The 21,030-nt window shown below is 66.0% G+C and overlaps 1 protein-coding gene across 4 annotated transcripts in view; it reads right to left on the minus strand.

Annotated features, from left to right (window-relative positions):
* Positions 1 to 21,030, minus strand: part of Plxna1 (plexin A1) — a 50,701-nt gene that overhangs the window by 22,675 nt on the left and 6,996 nt on the right. For all 4 annotated transcript variants that reach the window (XM_047534749.1, XM_047534751.1, XM_047534748.1 and 1 more), the window contains exons 3-10: positions 18,530 to 18,712; positions 8,220 to 8,360; positions 7,311 to 7,411; positions 6,956 to 7,079; positions 6,726 to 6,879; positions 5,998 to 6,097; positions 4,461 to 4,575; positions 1,427 to 1,627 (exon numbers count right to left, since the gene is read on the minus strand). In XM_047534749.1, coding sequence (XP_047390705.1) covers positions 1,427 to 1,627; positions 4,461 to 4,575; positions 5,998 to 6,097; positions 6,726 to 6,879; positions 6,956 to 7,079; positions 7,311 to 7,411; positions 8,220 to 8,360; positions 18,530 to 18,712 — 1,119 coding nt within the window. The remainder of the gene's footprint in view (positions 1 to 1,426; positions 1,628 to 4,460; positions 4,576 to 5,997; positions 6,098 to 6,725; positions 6,880 to 6,955; positions 7,080 to 7,310; positions 7,412 to 8,219; positions 8,361 to 18,529; positions 18,713 to 21,030) is intronic.

Genomic DNA, 21,030 nt, shown 5'->3' on the forward strand with positions numbered 1-21,030 from the left:
CACCTTAGCCAGCCCTGCTGGGAAACCAGGACCCCCAGGTGGGCCTTCTGGACATCACAGCTGCCCTGTGAACCTAAGCACCTCCCTCTGGTAAGTGGACCAGGGCTGCCCTGAGGTGTGAGGTGTTTCCCTGGCCAGACGAACTGCATTCAGGCTCAGCTCTGTCCCCAGCCCCTCCCCAGGCTGGCCTGGCCTCAGTGGAACCACCCCCTCCCCAGGGGCTGGGCCTGGCCCTCCAGCTGCGTCCCTTCCTGGAGTGGATGACCTCAACTCCATTCCTGTGCTGGGGACGGAGGCAGGGAGTCTGGTGTCTCCAAGGGACGACCTGGCAATTCATCATTATTTTATCTGCAGGAATTTAATTGGATCCTATCAAATTCCTTGATACTCCCTCTTCCCTTTAAATGCGGCTACAGGAAAGATAAATGTGGGAGAGGAGGGAGGAGGGGGGACGAGAGACTGCAGATGGGCACCGACAGGGGACGTTCAGACAGCCAGCCTCCAGCCCCAGGGGAAGGCGAGACGAAGCCAGGCAGAGGGGGCCAGAGGGAGGCAGGTGGGGTGCAGGGTCCTTGGGGAATCGGTGACAGAGATGGGGACACAAGACAGGAAGGCAGAGGAATGTCTAACGGCTGCTCCGGGGGACAGTCGTCACAGCTAACTGGCAGCCCACTCTGAGTCGGGGAGCCAGGCCTCTGACCTCATCCAGCCCCCGCCCTAGAGCTGTAGGGATTGGGGTCCACCGAGGCCTTGCTGACCGCCCGGTGCCCCATGCACCAACCCAGTCACCCTGCTGCCAATCAGGGCCCAGGGCCACGCCAGGAGACTGACTGCTTTTCTGACCACACACTTCCTGAACAGACGGGGGAACTGAGGCCGGTGAGCCAGAGGACCTGGGCCCAGATCTCTGATTCCAGTATGGTTCCCTCCCCACCCCACCCCCCTGGGAAAGCATCTGCCCCCCAAGAGCCCCCAGCACCAAACTCGCTAAATTCGATAACAGAGCTTTGAAAACATCACCCTGTCAGACTGAAGCTCCACATGCGGCTTTGACTTGGCACCCGGGCAACGCCCATCTGCTAATGTGCACACAGACAGGCGCCGGCGTGCCCACGCTTGGCTCTGAGCGCAGTCAGCGGGCTCCGGCGGCCCAACCTGAGCCAGGGGAAGCACCTGGCTCTTCCCACGCACGCTCAGACGGACCCGCCGGGCCCCACCGATGGCCCATTCACCTGCACAGCCCCAGCAGCGTGAGGGGCACAGGTGGCCCGCGGGTGCACCTTCTCACGCGTGCAAGGGGCGCGTGACCATGTGCACCGCCTTCTGTAAGTGGCACAGACCAGGTCGCAGGGCTATGCAGGTGACCTGTCGGCTCCGGCTCACAGGGTCCACCCCACCCCAGCTCCGCCCGCTCCAGCGGCCTCACCGAGGAATTCTGGCACTGCAGGCTGGAGCTGTTGAAGCGCAGGGCGGTGACGCGGGCCGGGCTGCCCGGGATGTGGAAAAGGCACTCATACCCACGCTGGCCCGACTGTGGCTGCGGCAGGTTCCGGGCGGCCAGGGTGATGGGCTTTACCACGCCTACCGGCACGTAGATCTGGGTGGAGGGCAGGATCTGCGGGCAGTCCTGGGGACAACAAGGCTCCAGCTGAGCTGCGCCCAGACTGCAGTCCACGCGCGGAGTCTGAGCTGACCGCGTGCATCCTCTGCCTCTGCATCCTGGGGACCCCAGAGATGGCCAGCTCCGCACTCTGCTCTCCGCCAGGCGGGGGCCACACACCGAGGCCAGCCTGTTCACTTCTGGACACGGGATGCCTGTCCCCCAAGCCCCGTTGCCAAGACCCCACCGTTCTGGATGACAGAGGGGGCCCCATCTGGCCTGCAGCTGAACAGGCCCTCAGAGGCAGAAGCAGCCAAGAGTGGGGCATTGGGGAGCAAGGCCTCAGCTGGGGACCTCGGGAGCATGTAAAAATAGCCGGAGCCCAGCAGAAAAACAGCCGGGCTCCCGGGACCAGTGTTTGGGCAACAAGAACTGATGCAACGGCCGGGCTTCCTTGCAGCACGGCGGGCAGCAGCCTCAGGAGGAGCCGGCCCCCGGGCGCGTGGCACAGCCGGGCTTTAAATAGGGATGCTGAAAACAGGCCCCAATCCCCAGGCCCCGCAACAGCTCCCGAGTGGGGCCCTGGGTCCCATCCAGCTCTGCAGAGATTGTCAGGGTCCCGGGAGGGACTGACTGAGCCCCTCAGGGCCGCATCGAGCAGAAAGGACAGGCACAGCTGACTGCTGAGTCTGCAGGACGTCCCCTGGCCAGACCTCGGCTCCAGCACTGCGTGGGCAGCCGGGTGCAGGCCACAGTGTGAGGCTCTGGCACGCCGTGGACCCTACGTCCACACCTGCACTTCTCTGGCCATCCGAGGGGTGCCCAGGGTCTCTGCACCCTAAGACTCAGGCTGCAGCCTCGCTGGGATTGGGCCTGTGCAGGGAATCAAAGTGACTACCGGAGGCCGTTCTGTTCAGGACACTCGCTGGCTGGTGGCAGGAGACAGGACAAGGTCTCCCAGCAGGAGGTCCTAGCCAGAGTCCAACACTGCCCCCGGCGTGAGCGTGTGGCCGTGACCCACAGCGAGGGCTGACACGGCCAGCGGCAGCACACAGCAGCCCGAGCTGTCGCACCAATACTCTGAGGCCACCTCCCTCCACTCTCTGTCCTCCCAGCCACCAAGGTGACCACCACACTAGGGGGCAGTCAGGCCTGGCTCCTGCCTCTCCATCGTCTCCCCAGCACCCAGCAGGGTGTGCCTGTCAATGACACAATCCAGAACTCGGGGGGCAACTACAGGGAGGGGGTTGGGGGACCCCCCCAAGTGGCATCTCAGCAAAAATCCCACTGGGCACCTGCAGGACAGGCCCTGCTCTGACAGGAAATCACGGTGACATTCGGGACCACTGGGATTGGGCTCAGCTCAGAGTCAAGGCCTGGTGGGATCTGAAAGGCCTGACGACTTTCCTTCCCACCACAGACCCCTGGGGAAAGGCTGCAGGTTCCCTGGGGAGGCTGGGGTCCTTTCTGGAGGCCGCTTGGCCTCCCTTCATTCAAGGGCTGCTGGCTCTCTGCACTGGCTGCAGGCTGGGACAGGCTGAGGGGGCGACTGCTTTTATGACTCAGGTTGGATCTTTGTTCACCTGGTCTGGAGCTCTTTCCTTGATATCCCCACAGAGTTTAGTATCGGTGACTGTCCCCAAGGCCCCCGGGACCCCAAGGCCACAACTCTGGAGCCACTTTCTCTGTCTGCTGAGGCTGCTCTGGAGCAGATGGCCCGGATGGACCCCAGAGGGGACAGAGCGACCCTGGCCTGCAGAACCACGCCCTGCCCGCGCTTCCTCCTGGGCTTCAGGCAGGACCAGAGCCACCTGCCTGAGGAGGGAGCAGCAGTGACTCTGGGTCACCCCTCTCCAGCCCACGGGGCCCCAGGACCTGCTTCCTGCTGCAGATCTGCCCCACGCTCCCTGCCCACCCCTGGACACTTTGGCCCAGCCCCTAGGCCCGCTGCACTCCCAGAAGCCCCCACGGCGCCCCGGACCTCACAGCACCGTGTCAGGGCCCCTCGGCCCACGGCCTGCCTGCCGCGGTTCCTTCTGCCACCACCTTATCCCTGCGCGGCAGTCGGAGCAAGAAAAGCCAGGCGTGACCTTAGGGCGATGGTGCGGGTGGCTGGGAGGCCCAGGCCCGTGGACAGCCCCCTGCCCCAGAGACGCCCACAGGGGCATCCGCCCTCTCCTCCCCCTTTTCCAGCCGAAGTGTGTGGTGCCGACAGCACAGGGAGGTCCTGGCCCCGAGTCCTGGCGCTGGGCCCACCGGCTGGACACAGGGGCTCTCCCCGCCTGCCACTCGATGCCCAGCAGGCCCGGGACCTGCCCTGTGCTGCTTCTGAGAGCCTCGGGGTGCAGGGGGAGCAGCCCGGGCCCCCCAGTAACCACCACCTGACTCCAGCAGTCGCCACGCGGTCCGTAGCTCCAGGGGCCACCAGCGCCCGCCAGCTAATCCCGCCAGCTCCCTCCTCCGCCTGCAGGACACGGGCACCAGGCCTGGGCTCACGCTGCACCGCCACTGGGCCCAGGCCAGCGTCCTCCCGTGTGTCCTCCGCGTGTCGTGTGCGTCGACAGAGCCCAGATGAGGCCAGGCACAGGGGCTCCTCTGAAGCCTCTGCCACCTCCCACGGGTCACAGAGGAGACCACAGAACACCACTGGCCACGACCCGCCAGGAGCTGTCCCGCTGTCACAGACCTTGCGGCACAGTGTCCACGTCCCCCTAGACCCACCCGCTCTGGGCACAGCCTTGCATTACGAGGCCAGCACCCTGACCGTCCAACCACTCCCAGGGCGTTGGTGGCCAGCCTGTGGGTGACACGCACCCGGGAAACCCGAGCGCTCCCCCAGCCCAGCCCAGCCCAGCCTCACCTCAGACACGTTGACACGGCCCTCCAGAAAGGCGCAGTCGGCAGCGTTGTGCGTGCAAACGTGGCGGTACTTGCACCAATGGCAGGGGAAGGAGCCGTTGACGCACGACAGGCAGCTGCAGGGGGAGGGTAGGGCGGTGAGGCCCAGGGGCCAGGCCACACCTCCACCCGGGAGCACACAGCACGCTGCTGCTCCCACGCTGCCACCTCAGGGCCTTTGCACAGGCTGCACCTGGGTGAAAAGTTCCCCTCAAACCGCTTCCCCACCTGCCTTCCTGTCCCCCACCTTTACTTCCTTCTCCAGAGTCTTGATGATCATCCAACAGTCTTTCCCAACACCAGCTGCTGTGGTGACCACAAAGAGCTGACCAGAGCCTCAGTCCCCATCTGACCAGAATCAGATCCCACCTGGGCAGGCATCTGTCCACTTGAACCTGACAAGTGCTGGGCCCCATGACAGGGACCGGCCGTCGCAGGCACTGTGTCCAGGCAGCCACGGACAAGGCCCAAAGCCTCCCGGAGGAGGCTGCCTCCACCTTCTCTCCAGGATGTCCCCACTTGCTGGCTGATGCCACTACCCCTGGCCACCCTTGGTGTCCCTGCTGGTCCCTGGCATGACAGTCTCCAGCCCCACAGATGCTCCACTGTCCAGGAGCAGAGAAGGTGCACCCCGGAACTACAGATGCTGCCTGGGACACACGGGGCTCCCTAGGCAGAGTGGGCAGTGGCTCCAGGGCCAGCCAACGAGAAGGCGGGCAGGAAAACCAGCCACTGCAGCCTCCCGGCCTGCTCATGGCCACCCCTACCTTCGAGTCCCGCCCCAGGCCTCCTCTGGGTTGGGACGGAGCTGGGTCCCCTGTGGCCCCGTGCCCCAGCTCATGATGGGACCCACAGTGTGCACGGGCTCCTGGGATCCTCCTGGAGGGGTGGGTGCTCATGGCCAGGGTGGCGGCCGCAGGCAGAGCAGAGCCCATGGCCAGGCCCAGGGGAAGCAGGCAGCAAGGGGCCAGGGCCAGGCCGCTGCAGCAGCCCCGTTCAAGACCGTCTCCTCCCTGAACTCCTGGCCTCTGTTCTGGTGCCCACAGGCCATCGGTCACCCCTGGTGGCCAGTGAGAAGTTTTGTGTCCATCTGTGCACGTTGCTCCCCTGCTCAGGACAGACCCCTGTCCCCTAGGCCAGCCCGGGCCTGGCGGGCTGGCTCTGCCCCGCTCCCTGCAGCTTGATGGCACATCCACGCCTGCCTCAGCCTCCCTCCTGTCTGTCCCCCTTTCAGTCTGGCCCTTGCTGGCTCCTCCGCCCAGCAGGAGGCGCTCATGCAGGCCTCTGCCCTGCTCCCTGTGCAGCTGGACACCAGCTGGTGTGAGAGCAGGTCCGCAGAGCGTCTGCTGCTCCCACGCTGCCACCTCAGGGCCTTTGCACAGGCTGCACCTGGGTGAAAAGTTCCCCTCAAACGGCTTCCCCACCTCCCTTCCTGACCACGAGGGACAGAAAGGCACAGTGGGCAGACCCGGGCCGCAGCAGGGCTCAGGGACACTCACGACTGGTGGACGCTGCAGTTGTAGAAGACGAAGTCCACGGACGCAAACTTCTTCCCAGTCTCCTTGGACTTCAGGTAGAGCTTCACCACCCGCTGGTCTCCTGAGGACACCACGGGCCCCGTCACCAGGGCCACCGGGCGGCAGGGCCCAGGACACGCCCAGGCAGGGGAGCACGTGCCCAAGGACCCTGTGCGTCCTCGAGGTCAGCTTGCTGAGTGCACAGCCCCCGGGGACAAGGCCTCGCACTGGACCCGGGAGTCCTGCCCCTTCCTGGCTGCAGCGAGGACCAGGAGAGGCAGTCCCAGGACTGGCCCGCGGGGCTGAGAAGTCTGTTAGCCACGAGGTGACGGGTCACAGCGGCCCAGAGGGTTCTGGACCCCAGACCCCAGGGCCCCGTCGCACTCAGTGGAACCCCAGCCCCACTCGACCCTCAGAGGGCCGCCCAGAGCTTCCTGCCTGGGCCCGGGGTCCCTCCTCCAGCCTGCACCGCCCCGGCTCCCTGCACTCATCACGTGGCACCGTGTGTGTCCCCCGTGACTGTCACCTCCAGGGCGGGAGGGCTTCTCATCTGACCCTGTACGTGGAGCGCCCGATACCCTCCAGGCCCAGCGGGTGGCGGGCGGAAACCCTGACACGGGTGCGGTTTCCCAGGCGCCCTCGGCCGGGAGCTGGGCAGCACCAGAGCACCGGGCCACGGCCGCGCCCCAGGGCCGGGGCCACACACTCACCCTGGCCCCGCGTGATAGGAGCCACCTCCCGGGCGGAGGGCGAGCGGCAGTGGATGCGGCCGTCCTCCAGGACGCTCTCCGACTCCGTGAAGTCCTCGAAGGAGCAGTTGACGCCGGCCGAGAGGTCGGGCACGTTCCAGGCCTGCAGCACGAGCTGGCCCAGGCGGGAGTGCGTGAGCAGGCGGCAGCGAGCAGGCGCCCGGCCCGCCCCCCGCGGGCGCCACACTCACCGGCACCTGGGACATGGTGACGGACACGTTGCGGGGCTGCACGGCCAGCCGCACGCACTGCAGCAGGTCGGAGGCGAAGCGCTGGGGCTCCTCGGCGCGCTCACAGGCGTCCTGCCTCGAGCAGCTGCGGTCAGAGCGTGCTGAGGTCGGCCAGGCCGCGAGCCCCAGGGACAGCCCGCGCCCACCGCCCAGCCCGCCACCCAGGGGCCTCTGCCCGTCGGCGGGGTCCAGCGGGGACCCCAGGAGCCCGAGGCACCGTGGACCGCCCGAGGCACAGCGAGGCGGCCGACGGCCTCCTGGGTCAGGGCCACCAGGTCAGTTAGGGCCTCCCCTCCGGCCAGGCCCCCCGACTCACATGCTGTGCAGGACACACCAGCCGCAGTGGGGGTCCCGAGAGCCCAGGCACAGCTCGCAGGACGTGTACTGCACACAGCTCTCCACGGGCACCCGTGTCACCTGCAGGAGGGCTGTGGGGTCAGTGGCTCCCGCCCCAGGATCCCCACCTGCACCCGGGGCCTTCCCTGCTGCCGTCTTTGAGGCCAGTCCTGGTGACCTTGTCTCACCAAGTGGATCAAACAGGCCAAGGTGGCAACAGGGGGTCCGCCACCAGAAAAGGACCCACGGCCTGGGCCAGACTTAATGTCCCAGGTGACTGGACGCCTTCCCAGCCAGGGGCTTCCCACCCGAGGGACGGGGGGCTGCTCAGTCCCAATCCAAAGAACTCAGGCCCAGAGAAGCTCAGAGGGGCAGGCTGGGCTCTGCTAATGAAGCCCAGTCCTGAGGTCAAGGGACAGGGGACCAGGCTCACTCAGAGAAGCAGCAGAAGCCATTCACGAGGGCAGGAGGCCAGCCCTGCTGTGCAGCTGGCCTCGCCTGGCCTGCCTTCCCTGCCTCCATGGGCCTCCGGTCCCCAGGATGTGCTGAAGAAGGGCAGGAGCAGGTCCCAGTGAAGGCCAGTGATGGGAGCCGCAGCCTTGAAGGGCAGGGCAGCCTACTGGACAGCCTGTGTCCCTGCCCCAGGCCCAAGAATCCAAGGGCTCCAGAAGCAGGTCCAACCCCCACTGACACCTGCGTCCTGAGACTCTCTCCTGTTCCCGTGCAGGGAAGGGCTGGGGCTTCCTCACCACGGCGCGGGCAGCCTGGGACCCTGACGCCCGTCCCCACTCCCCAGGGCCCGGCTCGCCCGCGGCAGGAGCAGCGGCCTCCCAGCGACCCAAGCCGCCGCCCTCGGCCCCGCTCACCCCAAGGGCCAGCTGGCACCCACCTGCTTCTCCGTCATGGCGTAGAGGTACTGGCGGTTGGGGCTGAGGACCAGGTCGCGCAGGATGGGGCTGCCCTCCTGGGCCACCACGCTCTCGTAGGCCAGGGCGGGCCGGCCACCAGGGTTCGCGAGGTCCACCAGGATCTGGGGCAGAAAGGGGCCTAAGCGGGGCCGTGCTGAGGCCCTTCTGCACAGCCGCCTGCCTGGCAGGGCTGGAGGCCCCCAGGCGCCCACGGCCCTACGAGGAGGAGCTGAGTTCAGAGAAGGCCAAGGTCGGCCAGCTTGCTCCCCACGGAGCCAGCCCAGCTCAAGGATGGGCCCAGAGGGGCCACAGAACCCAGAACGGGGCGTGGGAGGATCTGCGGGCTGGGGACGGCCACAGCCCAGCGCCCACCACTGAGCCGCACAGCCAGGCCCAGGTCAGGCTGCAGAGATCCAGGGGCACCCAGCTCTCCCCAGGGCTGGGAGCTGCAGGGAACAAGAGGAGCACAGGGCCAGGAGTGTCCAGGCTGTGCAGGCCAAGGCGGGGCCCCAGGCGTCCTGAGGGTAGGCGACACCCTAGGAGGAGGGAGCCGAGGAGAGCAGGCGCCTCTTGGGCAGGGAAATGTATTCCAGACCCCAAACACGCCGGCGTTAATGAGCCCGCTCCTCTGCACCGCAGCTCGCGACGCTGCAAGTATTTTTAGTTGCTTTTACCAAACAAATGTATTTAATTAACAGAGAGACCCAGGGGGCTTCCTAGAGATGGGACTCGTGGGGCGCGTCCGCGCGGCTCAGCCGGTCCCACACACGGCCTCGTGGACGCGGGGCCTGTGGCCTGCTCCTGCCCAGTAGCGACAGGCCTGGTCTCTCCCCCATGGGCCAGCCCCTCTCTCCACCCTGACCTAGGGGCAGGGACCCGGGCCTGGGGACCCCTCCTGTGTCTGCACAGCAACACGAGGACAGGGCAGGCCTGGGGCAAAGGGCCAGCGAAGGCCCTGGCTCAGGCCAGCTCTGCCGGGGGCTGGGCCTAGGCGGCCAGCCAGGGTGGGGCGCTGTGTCTCTGGGCCAAAGAGGCTGCTGGTGCGGGAGGGGGAGGGCCACATTCCTGAGCTCCCGGCCACCCCCACATCCGCTCAGCTGCCTCCCCACCACGCCGGCTAAGTCGAACCAGACCCGGAAGCGCTGGGCAGGGGGAGGCGCCTAGGCCCAGACCAGGGCTCCCAAACTCTGGGAACCTGGGCCCACGGCCCTTGGAAGGGGGGACACAGGCAGAGCAGAGAGCCAGGGCACAGCGCGGGCCACAGCAGCCCAGCGTCCCTGAGTGGGACCGGGACACACCCAACCTGTGCCCAGTCAGCAGCTTCGGGTGCCAGCGCCTGCCCGGGCCGCCCGCCTGCCCTGTGGCCAGAACAGAGGGTGGGAACCCGTGGCCAAACCCCTCCCCAGGGCTCCAGGACCCTCCTGCGCTCCAGGCTGGTGACAGCGCAGGTGCTGCTCAGACGCACCCCAGCTGAGGAGCCCACGGTGCTGCACCGTCTGCCTCAGGGTCCCCGCCTGTGAAATGCAATGACAGGCACCTGTCCCCCAAGGAGAGACCCTGAAGCTGGGAAGGCTGGCCTGGGACAGGTGCCGGGGCAGGGGCAGGCCACAGTCTGGGCACGGGGCTGGGCAGGGGAGCCAGACCTCCGGCCTCCACCCTGAAAGACCCCAAGCACGACTCTGGATTGCTCCCTGCACCCCAGTCCTCACATCCCTGCAGACGCCCCTGGAAAGGGCGACCAGCGCTGCTCACGTGCCACCCCGCCTGGCCCTGTCTCCCCGCTGACGCCTGACTGGACCCTGCAGCATGCAGGGTGCCTTCGGTATGCACCCGCCTGCGGCCACTGCTGGGGCCCAACCCCAGCCCCGGCGGCTGCCATCCCTCTTCCCACCCGGGGCTGGGGATGGGGCTGGAGACAGCAGCTCCAAGACACGGAGGACGGGCGGAGGGAGCAGAGGGCGGGCCACCCGCCAGTCCTGGGCAGGTCGGGAAGGCAGGCCAGACCCAGGCCTCCAGTCACCCTGCCCCAACCCGCGGGCACAGTGCCGACTCAGATGACCGGGACAGGTGGCACCCAACAGCTGCAGCTGGGGGCACGCGGGGCCAGCTGTCCATCCACCTGCCCAGCGACGGTCACCCCTGCCCCTTCACACACACAGGCAGGTCCCAGGGAGACGGGGCCCCAGCAGAGGCCTCTGGATGGCCACAGAGACGGATTCTGAGGTTGCCGAGGGAGCAGCAGTGGGAGGCAACAGCAGAGGGTGGACATGGCTCCAGGGACGGTCAGGCTGTGTTCTGAGGAGCCACCGTCCAGGCTCAGCGAGGCCCGTGTGCACACATCGCGGGGAGCCCGGGCACAAACAAGAGGGTGGCTCCCCAGACCCCGGCTGCCCCCAGAGCAGGAGGAAGCCCGCGCCCGGCCAGGAGGACATTCCAGGAGGGCCTTGGATGGCGGGGCAGGCACGGGGCGGGCACAGGGCCAGGGCGCCTGGCAGGGTGGCGGGGCCCACGTGCCGACGCCCACAGCCACAGCCCACAGCTGTCCACTCGAGGGCCACCCACCTGGAGGAGACTACCCTCGAGGCAGCTGGGCCCAGCCGCTCTCTTGCCACAGCAGCTGGCCTTCTGGCAGACATGCTGGGCACAGGGGCCAGGCCAGGGGCACCCCAGGCCGTCCTGTCCCCTCCTCCCTCTGGACACTTCTCCCCGAAGACCACCAGAACCTTCCATGCTGGCCCCAACAGCCCCTCCCCCCAGAGTCCCCTGCCGTGGCCCCTCCCCCACACCTGCAGAATGGAGCCCCCCTGCACCGAGGGCTTCAGTGGCCACCAGGCTGCTCCAGGGCACGGGTCCTCGCCTGCCCAGCTCAGGGAGCGGACACAGGTCGCCCGCCCAGCTCCTGCTTGGGCCTTCCAATCCTCAGGTCCCGTCCCATCTGCACCAGGGAGTCACCCCCAGACTCAGTGGCCTCTGCAGACCAGGCCCAGGCCACCTCCCCTGTGGACAGCACATGCCACCTATGGGTGTCCTGACCCCTCCGTACAGACGCGCCAGGGAGCAGGCTCACCCAGTGGACCCAGGCTGGCCCCTTTCCCTGCCCGGCAGGCCCTGGGGTCCCAGGACACACCGGGCAGAGGGGGCCCGGGTTGGGGCCCAGGGTAGGGGAGGCCTGAGGCAGCCTGGTCCAACCGGCCGCCCCACTGCGGCACCACCCGGCCCTGGCCAACTGCGACAGGAGGGCGGGCGGGCGGGCAGCTGACGGCCTGGCCAGGTCAGCTGTCCATCCAGCCCAGAGGCAACAAAGGGCCCATTCTCCACGCTGAGGGCAGGCGGGGGCGCCAAGGAGGATGTCTGGGCCGTCCAGGCTGCGTGCCAAGGCCGGCACGCGCCCTAGCTGCCCGGAGGCAGGGGGCTGCCCAGCTTGGCCCTGACCCGGCCTGGCCCACACCACGAGGACAGCAGGCACTGGGCAGAGATGCCTCCCAGTTCTCGCCTCCACGCAGGGACCAGTGGACCAGCCCACTCTGGTCTCCAGGGCTGGGACAGACGGACAGAGGACCCTCACCCTCCTGCAGAGCCGGCTGACAAACCTGACCCGGGGGGACGCGGCCCAGGAGGGGCTGCACGCGGTGGGAACCTGCCCTCCCCTCCTCTCAAGACCCCCGTACCCCGGCCTTCCGCCATTTCTCCTTACGGCTCACAAACCCACAGCCCTCTGGCTGGGGGCAGGTTCCAGGCCCCCTTCCTGGGTCCCCGCCACTCTCCAAGGCCAGGAGGAATTTGATACTGGAAAAGCAATTAGTGACTTCCTCTTGGCAGTAACTGGGTAATTAAAACATGATTTTCAGGAGGCCTATGGCTATAATTGGGCCAGACACACCTGGCGGTGGTGGGGGGTTCCCAGAAATCCTGCCTTTCCTACCCAAACCTCTATTACGTAGGGGAGAAGTAGGGACCAAAGAGGTCAGGGCCCCAGCAGGTGGAGGAAAGCCAGGGCGGCCTCAGACTAGCTCCGGTCTGTCCCAGAAGTGACCTCTCAGCAAGCAGGGCACCTCTCTGACCTTCGGTCTCCTCATCTGCCATCATCCGCCTCACAGGGCTGTGTGAGAATTCAGGAGCTCACAGTTCCAAAGCGGGAGGGAGGGTGTGTGCTTAGAAGCAGCTGGAGACTGGGCCCCCAAATCCAGACCCCGACGTGGGGCAGAGGGACACAGTCGCCTGGGGACTCTAACCCTCTGGTTCAGAGGTCACACCAGGCTGGACCACAAGTCAGCACAGATCTTCAGTCACACATCACTGCCTAGGACCTGGCTGGGGTCCCCACTGTCACTTAGCATGTAACCAGCTGCAGGTCCCACTGGGTTCCTTGCAGCAGGAGGCAGGGGTCAGCTTGGCCTGATGTCTCTGTCTCAAACCCACGAGCTGTCACTGTCACCAGACCCTGCTTCCTTCTGCAACCACAATGCCATCTGACTCCGACCCTCAGCAGCAGCCGGTGCACGGGCTGGCCCTCAGATATCCCCTGCAGTTGGTCCCCAGCACGGGCGGACAGACATGAGCCCCCTCCGCTTCCTCCTCCCTGCCCCAGCTGACCAGTCCTCTGCTGCTCCCCGAGAATCCTGCACCCACAAAGCTGAGAGAGTGCGGGGGGCGGGGCCACAGGGCCTGCCAGCCCCCGGTTCCCAGGGTGCACTGGGACGCGCCTGCGCACTGGCCCCGCTCTTCCCCCTCTTCCCAGTGACCCCCAGCCCTCTGAGCTGTTCCAGCCCCCGCAGCCATGGCCGGGTCCTGTCTGTCCGTGGAGGTGGGGACTGCCCAGTGTGGGCCTCAGGAAGCCCTCTTCCAGGCTGGCCACGCTCAGGAGGCCACCGTTCAGGGAACAGCGCCTGAGACAGCCAATCTTATCAAAGGCCAGGTGCCCACCCCTCCACCGAGGGCCTCCAGGCATGTCTGGTGGTGACCCCGCTGGCCACTGGGAAGCAGAAGCCCGCACACTCTCACGTGCCACCAGCTTCCAGGCTGAGGGGTACTGCTTAGACCAACAGGGCACAGGAGGGGACCTTCCCTGTATCCTTGATGGCCAACTGCACCCAGAACAGAAAGAGGCAGACACCAGCTTTCCAGGAAGCGCAGGGCATGGTGAAGTGCCAACCAAAGGGTGCTGAGACCAGTGCCCTGGCCACGAAGGACACCCACAGACCCCACACAGGAAACAGCAACCGCACACAGGAGACAGACAGTGGGTCCCCTCCGCTCCCCATGAGTGGCCACAAGCTGGACAGAGCATGAGTATGTTCTGCCAGGCACAGCCACAGGTCCCATACCTGATCCTCAAAACAGCAAGAGAGCCGGGCGTGGTGGCTCACCCCAGTCATCCCAGCAGCTCGGGAGGCTGAGGCAGGAGGATCGCAAGTTAGAGGCCAGCCTCAGCTACTTAGTGAGGCCCTGAGCAACTCAGCGAAACCCTGTCTCTAAATAAAATCTAAAGAGAGTTGGGGAGATGGCTCAGTGGTCGAGTGTCCCTGGGTTCAATCCCCAGTACCAAAAAAACCCCGTAGGAGATCATGAAATCAGATGGCGAGGTCACAAGGAACACACAGCCCAGCTTCTGGGCAGAGACCTGGCAGTCCGTCCCTACGCACGCTAGAACCATGTGTGAAGCCAAGTGCTGGAGCTGCGCTGCCACCTGACCCGCAGGACACAATGCCCCGTCCATCCAAGGGGAAGGGACACACACCAGAGCACACACCGACACAGGCAGACCATGACCGGCACCGCAATAGAGACCAGCCTCTCAGGAGGCCGTGCACGGGGAAACAGAGACACCCTGCACGCCCCGGCCACACACAGCACGACAGCCTCATAGAGGGGAGGCCAGCAGGGCGGCCCCTGGGGATGGGCAGTGCCTGGGAGGAGCTCCTGGGCCGGGTGAGGGGTGTCTGCCTGGGATGCCCTTGACGTGCAGGCCTTGGTGTGTCTCTTCAGCCTGGGTGTCCTCGCAGACTCACTGAGCAGGGGATGGGAAGGCCAAAGCTCAGGGAAGCTTCCAGAGACTGAGGGCCTCCAGGGACGGGAGGCGCTGCCTGTCCCCAGACCCAGAGCAGCACGCAGTAGGCGCTCCGCAGATGACGAGGCAGAGCCGTCCGCAAAGGGAAGAAGGGCCAGCGGGAGCTGCAGATGGAGCGCAGCGGGGGCCTCACTCCTGCCCCCGGCCCGCAGCTCCTGAGAGAGCGGGACTAGCGCCACTGGGCTCTGGAGCCCTTCAGACGCGGCCACCGCAGGGCGATCTCCATAAACACCCGTGAATGCTAAGGGGCGCTAGGGAGTGGCAGCCCGGCCAGGTCAGAGGGGACCAGAGCGCTGCTGCCACAGCCTCTATGCTGAGGACAGCAGCAGGCAGTGGCCGAGGGCACATCGGGTCCCACACAGACCCGAACATCAGCCTGCAGAGCCCCCAAGCAGCTCCTGGGAGGCCCTGTGCCCAGCGTCCTGGACAGTAAACTGAGGCCCCGGGAGGAAGGCGTGGCCAGCGCAGGGCAGCCTCCTGATTGGGGCCCAGGAGGGAGGCGTGGCCAGCGCAGGGCAGCCTCCTGACTGGGCCCCGGGAGGGAGGCGTGGCCAGTGCAGGACTCGTGGGAACGGCCTTCCCGAGATGCTCAGGGCCACCGCACAGGTCCCTGGCCATAAAGCGGTGGCCCACAGGCGTGCTGGGGCTGGCCCCTGACGCCTTCTTAGATCTCAGATTAGTTGCCAACGTCTCACAATCGAGAGATCTCACACACACAAATGCAGAAATCCGGATTCCCTGGAAAAACCGGATGCTCCGGCAGACGGGCCCATCGACAAGCCTGGCACGGTCACCAGCGCGGGCCAGGCCGGGCCTCACACAGGGCCCCGTCCCTTGGGTCCTGCAGCAGCAACAGGACAGTGGGAGGCTGGCCAGGCTGCCCTGCCTCGCCCAGCTACAGGGCCCGGTCTGCAGGAGTCGGGGCCTGGAGATTCCCGCCAGAGTGCGGGTCCTTGGAAGAAGCTATGCACAGGGTTGGGGGGTCTGGGGGGACCCAGGAGGAGTGCAGGAGGGTCACGCAGGAGAGGCGGCCTCTGAGGGGGAGGGGCGCGGGCAGGCAGGGCCCTGGGGAAGGGAGGAGGCAGGGGCGCCCCCAGCCAGCCTGCGCAGCTGAAGTTGGCAGGTCTTAAATTAATCGGCTACAATTTTACACAACAACACGTTTGGCAGGACCTGGCGGAGGGCCAGCTAAGTCCCTGGAGCTCCCCAGATGCTTTTTAAAGCCCAGGAAGGACCAGGCCTGGGAAAGAGGGGGCGTGGCCAGCCGGCAGGCCTGCACCAGGGTTGGGCGGTGGGCTGGGGTGTCCCCAGGGCGCAGGCCCTAGCGCGCAGCATGGAGAGAGCAGAAGGCAGGGACACCAGCACCACTGTGCTCGGGCTGTGGAGCCCGGCAGCCTCAGTGGGGCAGGAGGCGCCTCCAAGAAAGCAGGAGGGAGCGAGTAGGACGGCCCGCCCCCAGGGCGGCCCAGAGGGAGGGGTCTGCTCTGGCTCTGGACCCTGGACCACAGCCACCCCACACCCAGGCTGGGTCAGGACAGCACGGGAGAGACGATGGCTCCAGAAATCTGCCACCTGAAGGCGGTGAGCCAGCAGGGAGCAGGCAACCTTCACAATGGGTCAAGGCCGGAGCCCTAGGGTCAGGACAAGCCATGGCGACTCCAACTCACGCCCACCCCAGCCAGGCACCCTGGGGAGCAGGGAACAGGCCACCCCAACCTCCAACACCACCCGGGTCAGATCCAAGAGCAGGAAGGACAGCGGACAGCCCCTGGCTAGGTCAGGAGCAGGCAGAGGACCCGGCTCCCTCAGAGAGGGAGAAAGGTCACTGCAGCAGGAGCTGAGAATGCTGCCAGGCCTCCAGTCACGTCCCCCAGGACCCACAAAATAAAGAAAAAGGACAGGAGAGCAAGGACCCTGGAGCCAGCTACCCCTGCCTGGGGTCTGTTTCCTCATCTGTCAAACAGAGGAGACTGCTGAGTGTCTCCGAGAGGTAACAGCCCATGTGAGCACTCACTGTGTGCCCTCCAGGGAAGCAGGAGCACAGCAGGCACTGGAGAGAGAGGGGAAGAATCTGGGGCTCAGAGAGGGTGAGCGACTGGCTGGAGGTCACACAGCTAACCAAGGGAAAATGAAGATGAATGTCAAAACTCACCACTGGGGCACAAAAGAAATTCCATGGGGCACAGGTGACGCTTCAACAGCTTCACAAGCCCCACACAACAGGGGCAGAAGGATTCAGGGAAAAGGGTTCCTACGCTAAGTCCCTTGCCAATGTGACCCTGCCTGTGTCCTGGAGGCACATCTGATCCAACTGCAGAGCCTCCAAACGAAACTCGATGCAGTTCCCCAACTCCCAGGCTCTGACGTCACCAGGCCAGCAGCCCCCGGGCACGGCTGACTCCCCGACGCCCCACCCACTCAGGAGCTGCGCAAGCACCGCCTCCCAGGTACCCAGGCTGGAAGGAACCGGCGCCCAGGACCAGGGCTACGAACCTCTCAGGACAAGGCTGGGCAGTGACAGGCCCACGGCACAGGGCCTCCACCTGCCCAGCTGGGTGGTCAGGCTGCCGTCCAGCCACCAACACTGAGCAGGCTGGCCAGGGAGCAGAGGCTGGGAGGAGGGCAGGAAGGACGGGGAACCTCTGGCGGAGACCTCCCCAGGCCCAGGGCAGCCCTTCTCAGTGAGGACCCGCCCCCGACTCCAAGGTTCCGTCTCTGGGTTCGGTGCTCCTCTGCAGGAGCACAGCCAACCAGGACTCTGGGGACAGCTGTGTCCCATGCTCCCCCGCCAAAGCTCAAAGGTGCCCCTGAGGCCAGGAGGCAGGGCTGGGCCCACTCCCCTAGCCTCAGATGGCCGTCTGCCACCATTCAAGGGGATAATCCCACTTCTTTTTTTTTTTTGGTGGGGAGGGGTACCAGGGATCAATCTCAGGGACACCTGATCCCTGAGCCCCAGCCCCAGCCCTACTGTGTATTTTATTTAGAGGCAGGGTCTCACTGAGTTGCTTAGGGCCTCACTCAGTGGCTGAGGCTGGCCTCCAACTCGAGATCCTCCTGCCTCAGCCTCCCGAGCTGCTGGGATGACAGGTGTGCGCCACCGCGCCCGGTGGGTGATCCCGTTTCTAAGAGCCTGGTCCCCCACTGGGAGGCAGGCTCTGGGGCACCCCAGCTACAACCGAACCCCAACACCCCTGCAGGGCATCTACAGCCACTCTGCTAGCTCCTCAGGCCTCCCTGGTACAGGAACAGTGAGTGCAGGCTGAGCGGAGGGGACAGGCCCCACCCCAGAGTCACAGGGCAGCCCCTGCATGGGCAGACCCACAGGACCCCAGGACACCACCATCCTGGAGTCCTTGGTTGGCAGCTGAAGCCCCCACCTGCCCCAGCCCACCAGCAGCCAGCCCAGCCTCATTTTGAGGCTGCTGGGGGTTGGGGAGGCTCCCAGGAGATGACCGGGGACACCTTCCCAGCGGATGGAGACCCCTTCCACGCACAGGGCTTGGGGCTCGGGCTGGCCAGCACACACAGCAGGCGGCGGGACCTGTGTCAGCAGGAGCCTCAGCGGCTGTCCCTCCCCGCACCCCTCGGCCTTGCTGGAAGCTCCCTCCGCCCCCCGCGGCACCCTCCCCCAGCCCAGGAAGCCCACCCTCCCCGGCCCTGCACGCAGCCGGGGTCCTGGGAAGACAGGAGAACCCGGAAGCCACACAGGGAACGCAGAGTGCCACCCTCCCCCAGGGCCCAGGAACACAGCCGGCCCTGAAGCCACCCCTCTCTGGCACAGCCTGTGGCGGCGTGGGGTGGGCGCGCCCTTGGCCTGCTCTTGGCCGGCAGGGCGGAGTGCTGCCTCAGCAGACTCGAGCTCCAGGCTGCAGGGCCCCCGAGGGGCCGCCCTGCCCCCCTGCACGGCCTCCCCTGGAGGTCACCCTGCGCCTCTGGAGAGCCAGCCTCGCTCGCATCCCTGGCCCCAGGCGCCCGGGTCCTGGGGGTCCTTTCGTGGGACGGCCTCAGCAGAGGACACGGGAAGGGCCAGGGTGACCAGATGACATGCCAGGTGAGCAGAGGGAACCTCCCCACGGGAGCAGCACCCGGGCCAGCTGAGCCCCTCAAGCACCCGGGGACGTCCCCACGTCCCACCAGACCTCGGTCTCCCCTTCTGGACAGCAGCACTCCGCCTGGGGCCCTCGCACCCTGCCCGTCACCACGCCGAGCACCCTCGAGCCTGACCTTGCGGATGCGGCCACTGCGTGTCCCAGCGAACACCACCGTGCGGCCCCGGTAGTCGTAGGCCGCCACGGCGGTCAGGCCGTCGTCCTTGTCCACAAACAGGGGTGTGCCCTCGATGGTGACCGTGCCCCCCAGAGGCTGGTTGAAGTCCTGGCCACAGAAGTCGTCGTCAATCTGCAGGGGCTGTGGGAAGGACAGGTGAGGCCAGGCCACCAGGACCTCCTGCCCCCGAGCAGGGCGCCCACCCTGGGGCTGCAGAAGTGGGGGGCCCAAGAGGTCCTGAGAGGCCCGAGAGGTCCCGAGAGGCCCCGAGAGGTCCCCGAGAGGTCCCGAGAGGTCCCGAGAGGTCACCGAGAGGTCCCCGAGAGGTCCCGAGAGGTCCCCGAGAGGTCCCGAGAGGTCCCGAGAGGTCCCCGAGAGGTCCCGAGAGGCCCCCGAGAGGCCCCGAGAGGCCCCGAGAGGTCCCGAGAGGTCCCCGAGAGGTCCCGAGAGGTCCCCGAGAGGCCCCCGAGAGGCCCCCGAGAGGTCCCGAGAGGTCCCGAGAGGTCCCCGAGAGGTCCCAGAGAGGTCCCGAGAGGTCCCGAGAGGTCCCAGAGAGGTCCCGAGAGGTCCCGAGAGGTCCCAGAGAGGTCCCAGAGAGGTCCCGAGAGGTCCCCGAGAGGTCTGCAGCCCCAGATGCACACAGCACAATTCCAGACCTCAGGGCTCCTGGGCCCATTCGACAGACAGGGAAACTGAGGCTTCCCGGGGCTGCCTGTGAACGCACGAGCAGAAGCACGGAGGAACCTGATCCCCCAAGACCCACCCAGCCCTGCATCTAACTCTGGGTCCCTGGTTCCCAAAGGTGGCGGGCTGGGAAGGACAGGTGAGCTGTCTAGCAGGTAGCCTCAGGGGTCAGGCCAGCACACGAGGGACCCCAAGACGTGTGGATGGACAAGAGAGGAGGGAACATGGGCGGGAGTGGGTGGTGGCTGATGGCACAGTCCCTCCTCAGGAGAGGTGTGGCAGCGGCCACCAGAGGGGCTGTGGAGATGGACAGGATTTGGTTAAGACAGGAGAGAACCAGTGCGTGTGAGGGAGAGGGAGGGGCTGGGCCGAGCGCAGGAAGCAATCGATGTGAGGATCCGGAGATGGAGAAGGAGAGAAGGCTGGGGGCAGCGTGGGGGCCTCCGCCGCAAAGCCGGAGGAGGGGCAGACGGGCACAGAAGGAGAAAGGTGATGGGGACGCGCCATGGTGGGGACAGAGCGAGGAAGTCGGACCAGGGCTGGGAGCACCTGGGGACCATCCCCAGGGAATGAGGGACAGCCCCAGACGTGGGGGCAGGGCATGGAGCAGCCAGGGTGAAGCACCGCCCTCCAAGCCTCGGCGTCCCCATGCCTTCCTCAAAAAGCCAAGGGGAGGGGGACAACCATAGTTCGAAACCCCAACAGACAGGGTGGGAGGGACCCTTGCACATCCACTCCGCCCTAAGGGGAACCAGCCTCTGTCCCAGCTGGGATGCAGGAGAACTGAAGTCAGAGGAGACAGGGTTTCCTGGGCCACCTAGCAAGTCTCAGGCCGCAGGAGCAGAGAGGCTCCAGGGTGAAGTCCCGCTTTTCCTGAACAAGTCCTGTGGCCTGTTTGAGCCTGGGGTCATCCTTAGCAAAACTTAAAGGTTGCCCCAGGCAGTGGCTTGGGAGGCTGAGGCAGGAGGATCTCGAGTTGGAGGCCAGCCTCAGCCACTGAGCAAGGCCCTAAGCAACCGAGCGACACCCTGTCTCTAAATAAAATAGAAAAAGAGCTGGAGACATGGCTCAGTGGGTAAGCAGCCCTGGGTTCAAACCCCTGTACCAAAAACAAAACCAAAGGCCTACACCCGAGTGTGGAAACAAGGTGACCCTGGAGAAGCAGCTGAGACGGGTGTGGGAGGGGCAGCACAGCACAGGTGCAGCCCCTCTGAGTCAGCATCAGGTCCACTGTCTCTGGAGGGCACAACCATGGACTGCAGGAGAGGGTCATCTGGTCCCACTGCTGGGCGATGGGAGGGCCCAGGAGGCAGGCACACAGTCAGGGAAACCAGACCGGGGCTCCAGCAAGATAGTGTCTGGGGCCCGCACAACTGGGTGTGGCCTCAGCTCTGCCACTTACTGACGGCATAACCCTGGTCAAGTCAACCCATCTCCTTGGGCCTCAGTTTCCTTGTCTGAAAAATGGGCCAGCACAGAGCCAAGCATGTTGTCAATGCTCCATCCGATGTCCCCCAGGGACTATAGGTCATTTGGGCAGGTTGCCGTCACCTCTCCAATGCCTGAGAGGGCATTATCATGGTTAGGAACGGGAGCTAGGGCCAGCACGACCCTCTGCAAGGCAGGACAGCAGCAGTTCCTGCTTTACAAGGCTGTGGGTGGCCAATAGCAGGGCCTGGACACAGGGGACCTGGACCACGGTGCTATGTGGACAAGAACTGAATGCATGAAGCAGGCACACCTGTCATCCCAGCAGCTCGGGAGGCTGAGGCAGG

This window comes from Sciurus carolinensis, chromosome 19 (assembly GCF_902686445.1).
Source record: "Sciurus carolinensis chromosome 19, mSciCar1.2, whole genome shotgun sequence".
Taxonomy (NCBI): domain Eukaryota; kingdom Metazoa; phylum Chordata; class Mammalia; order Rodentia; family Sciuridae; genus Sciurus; species Sciurus carolinensis.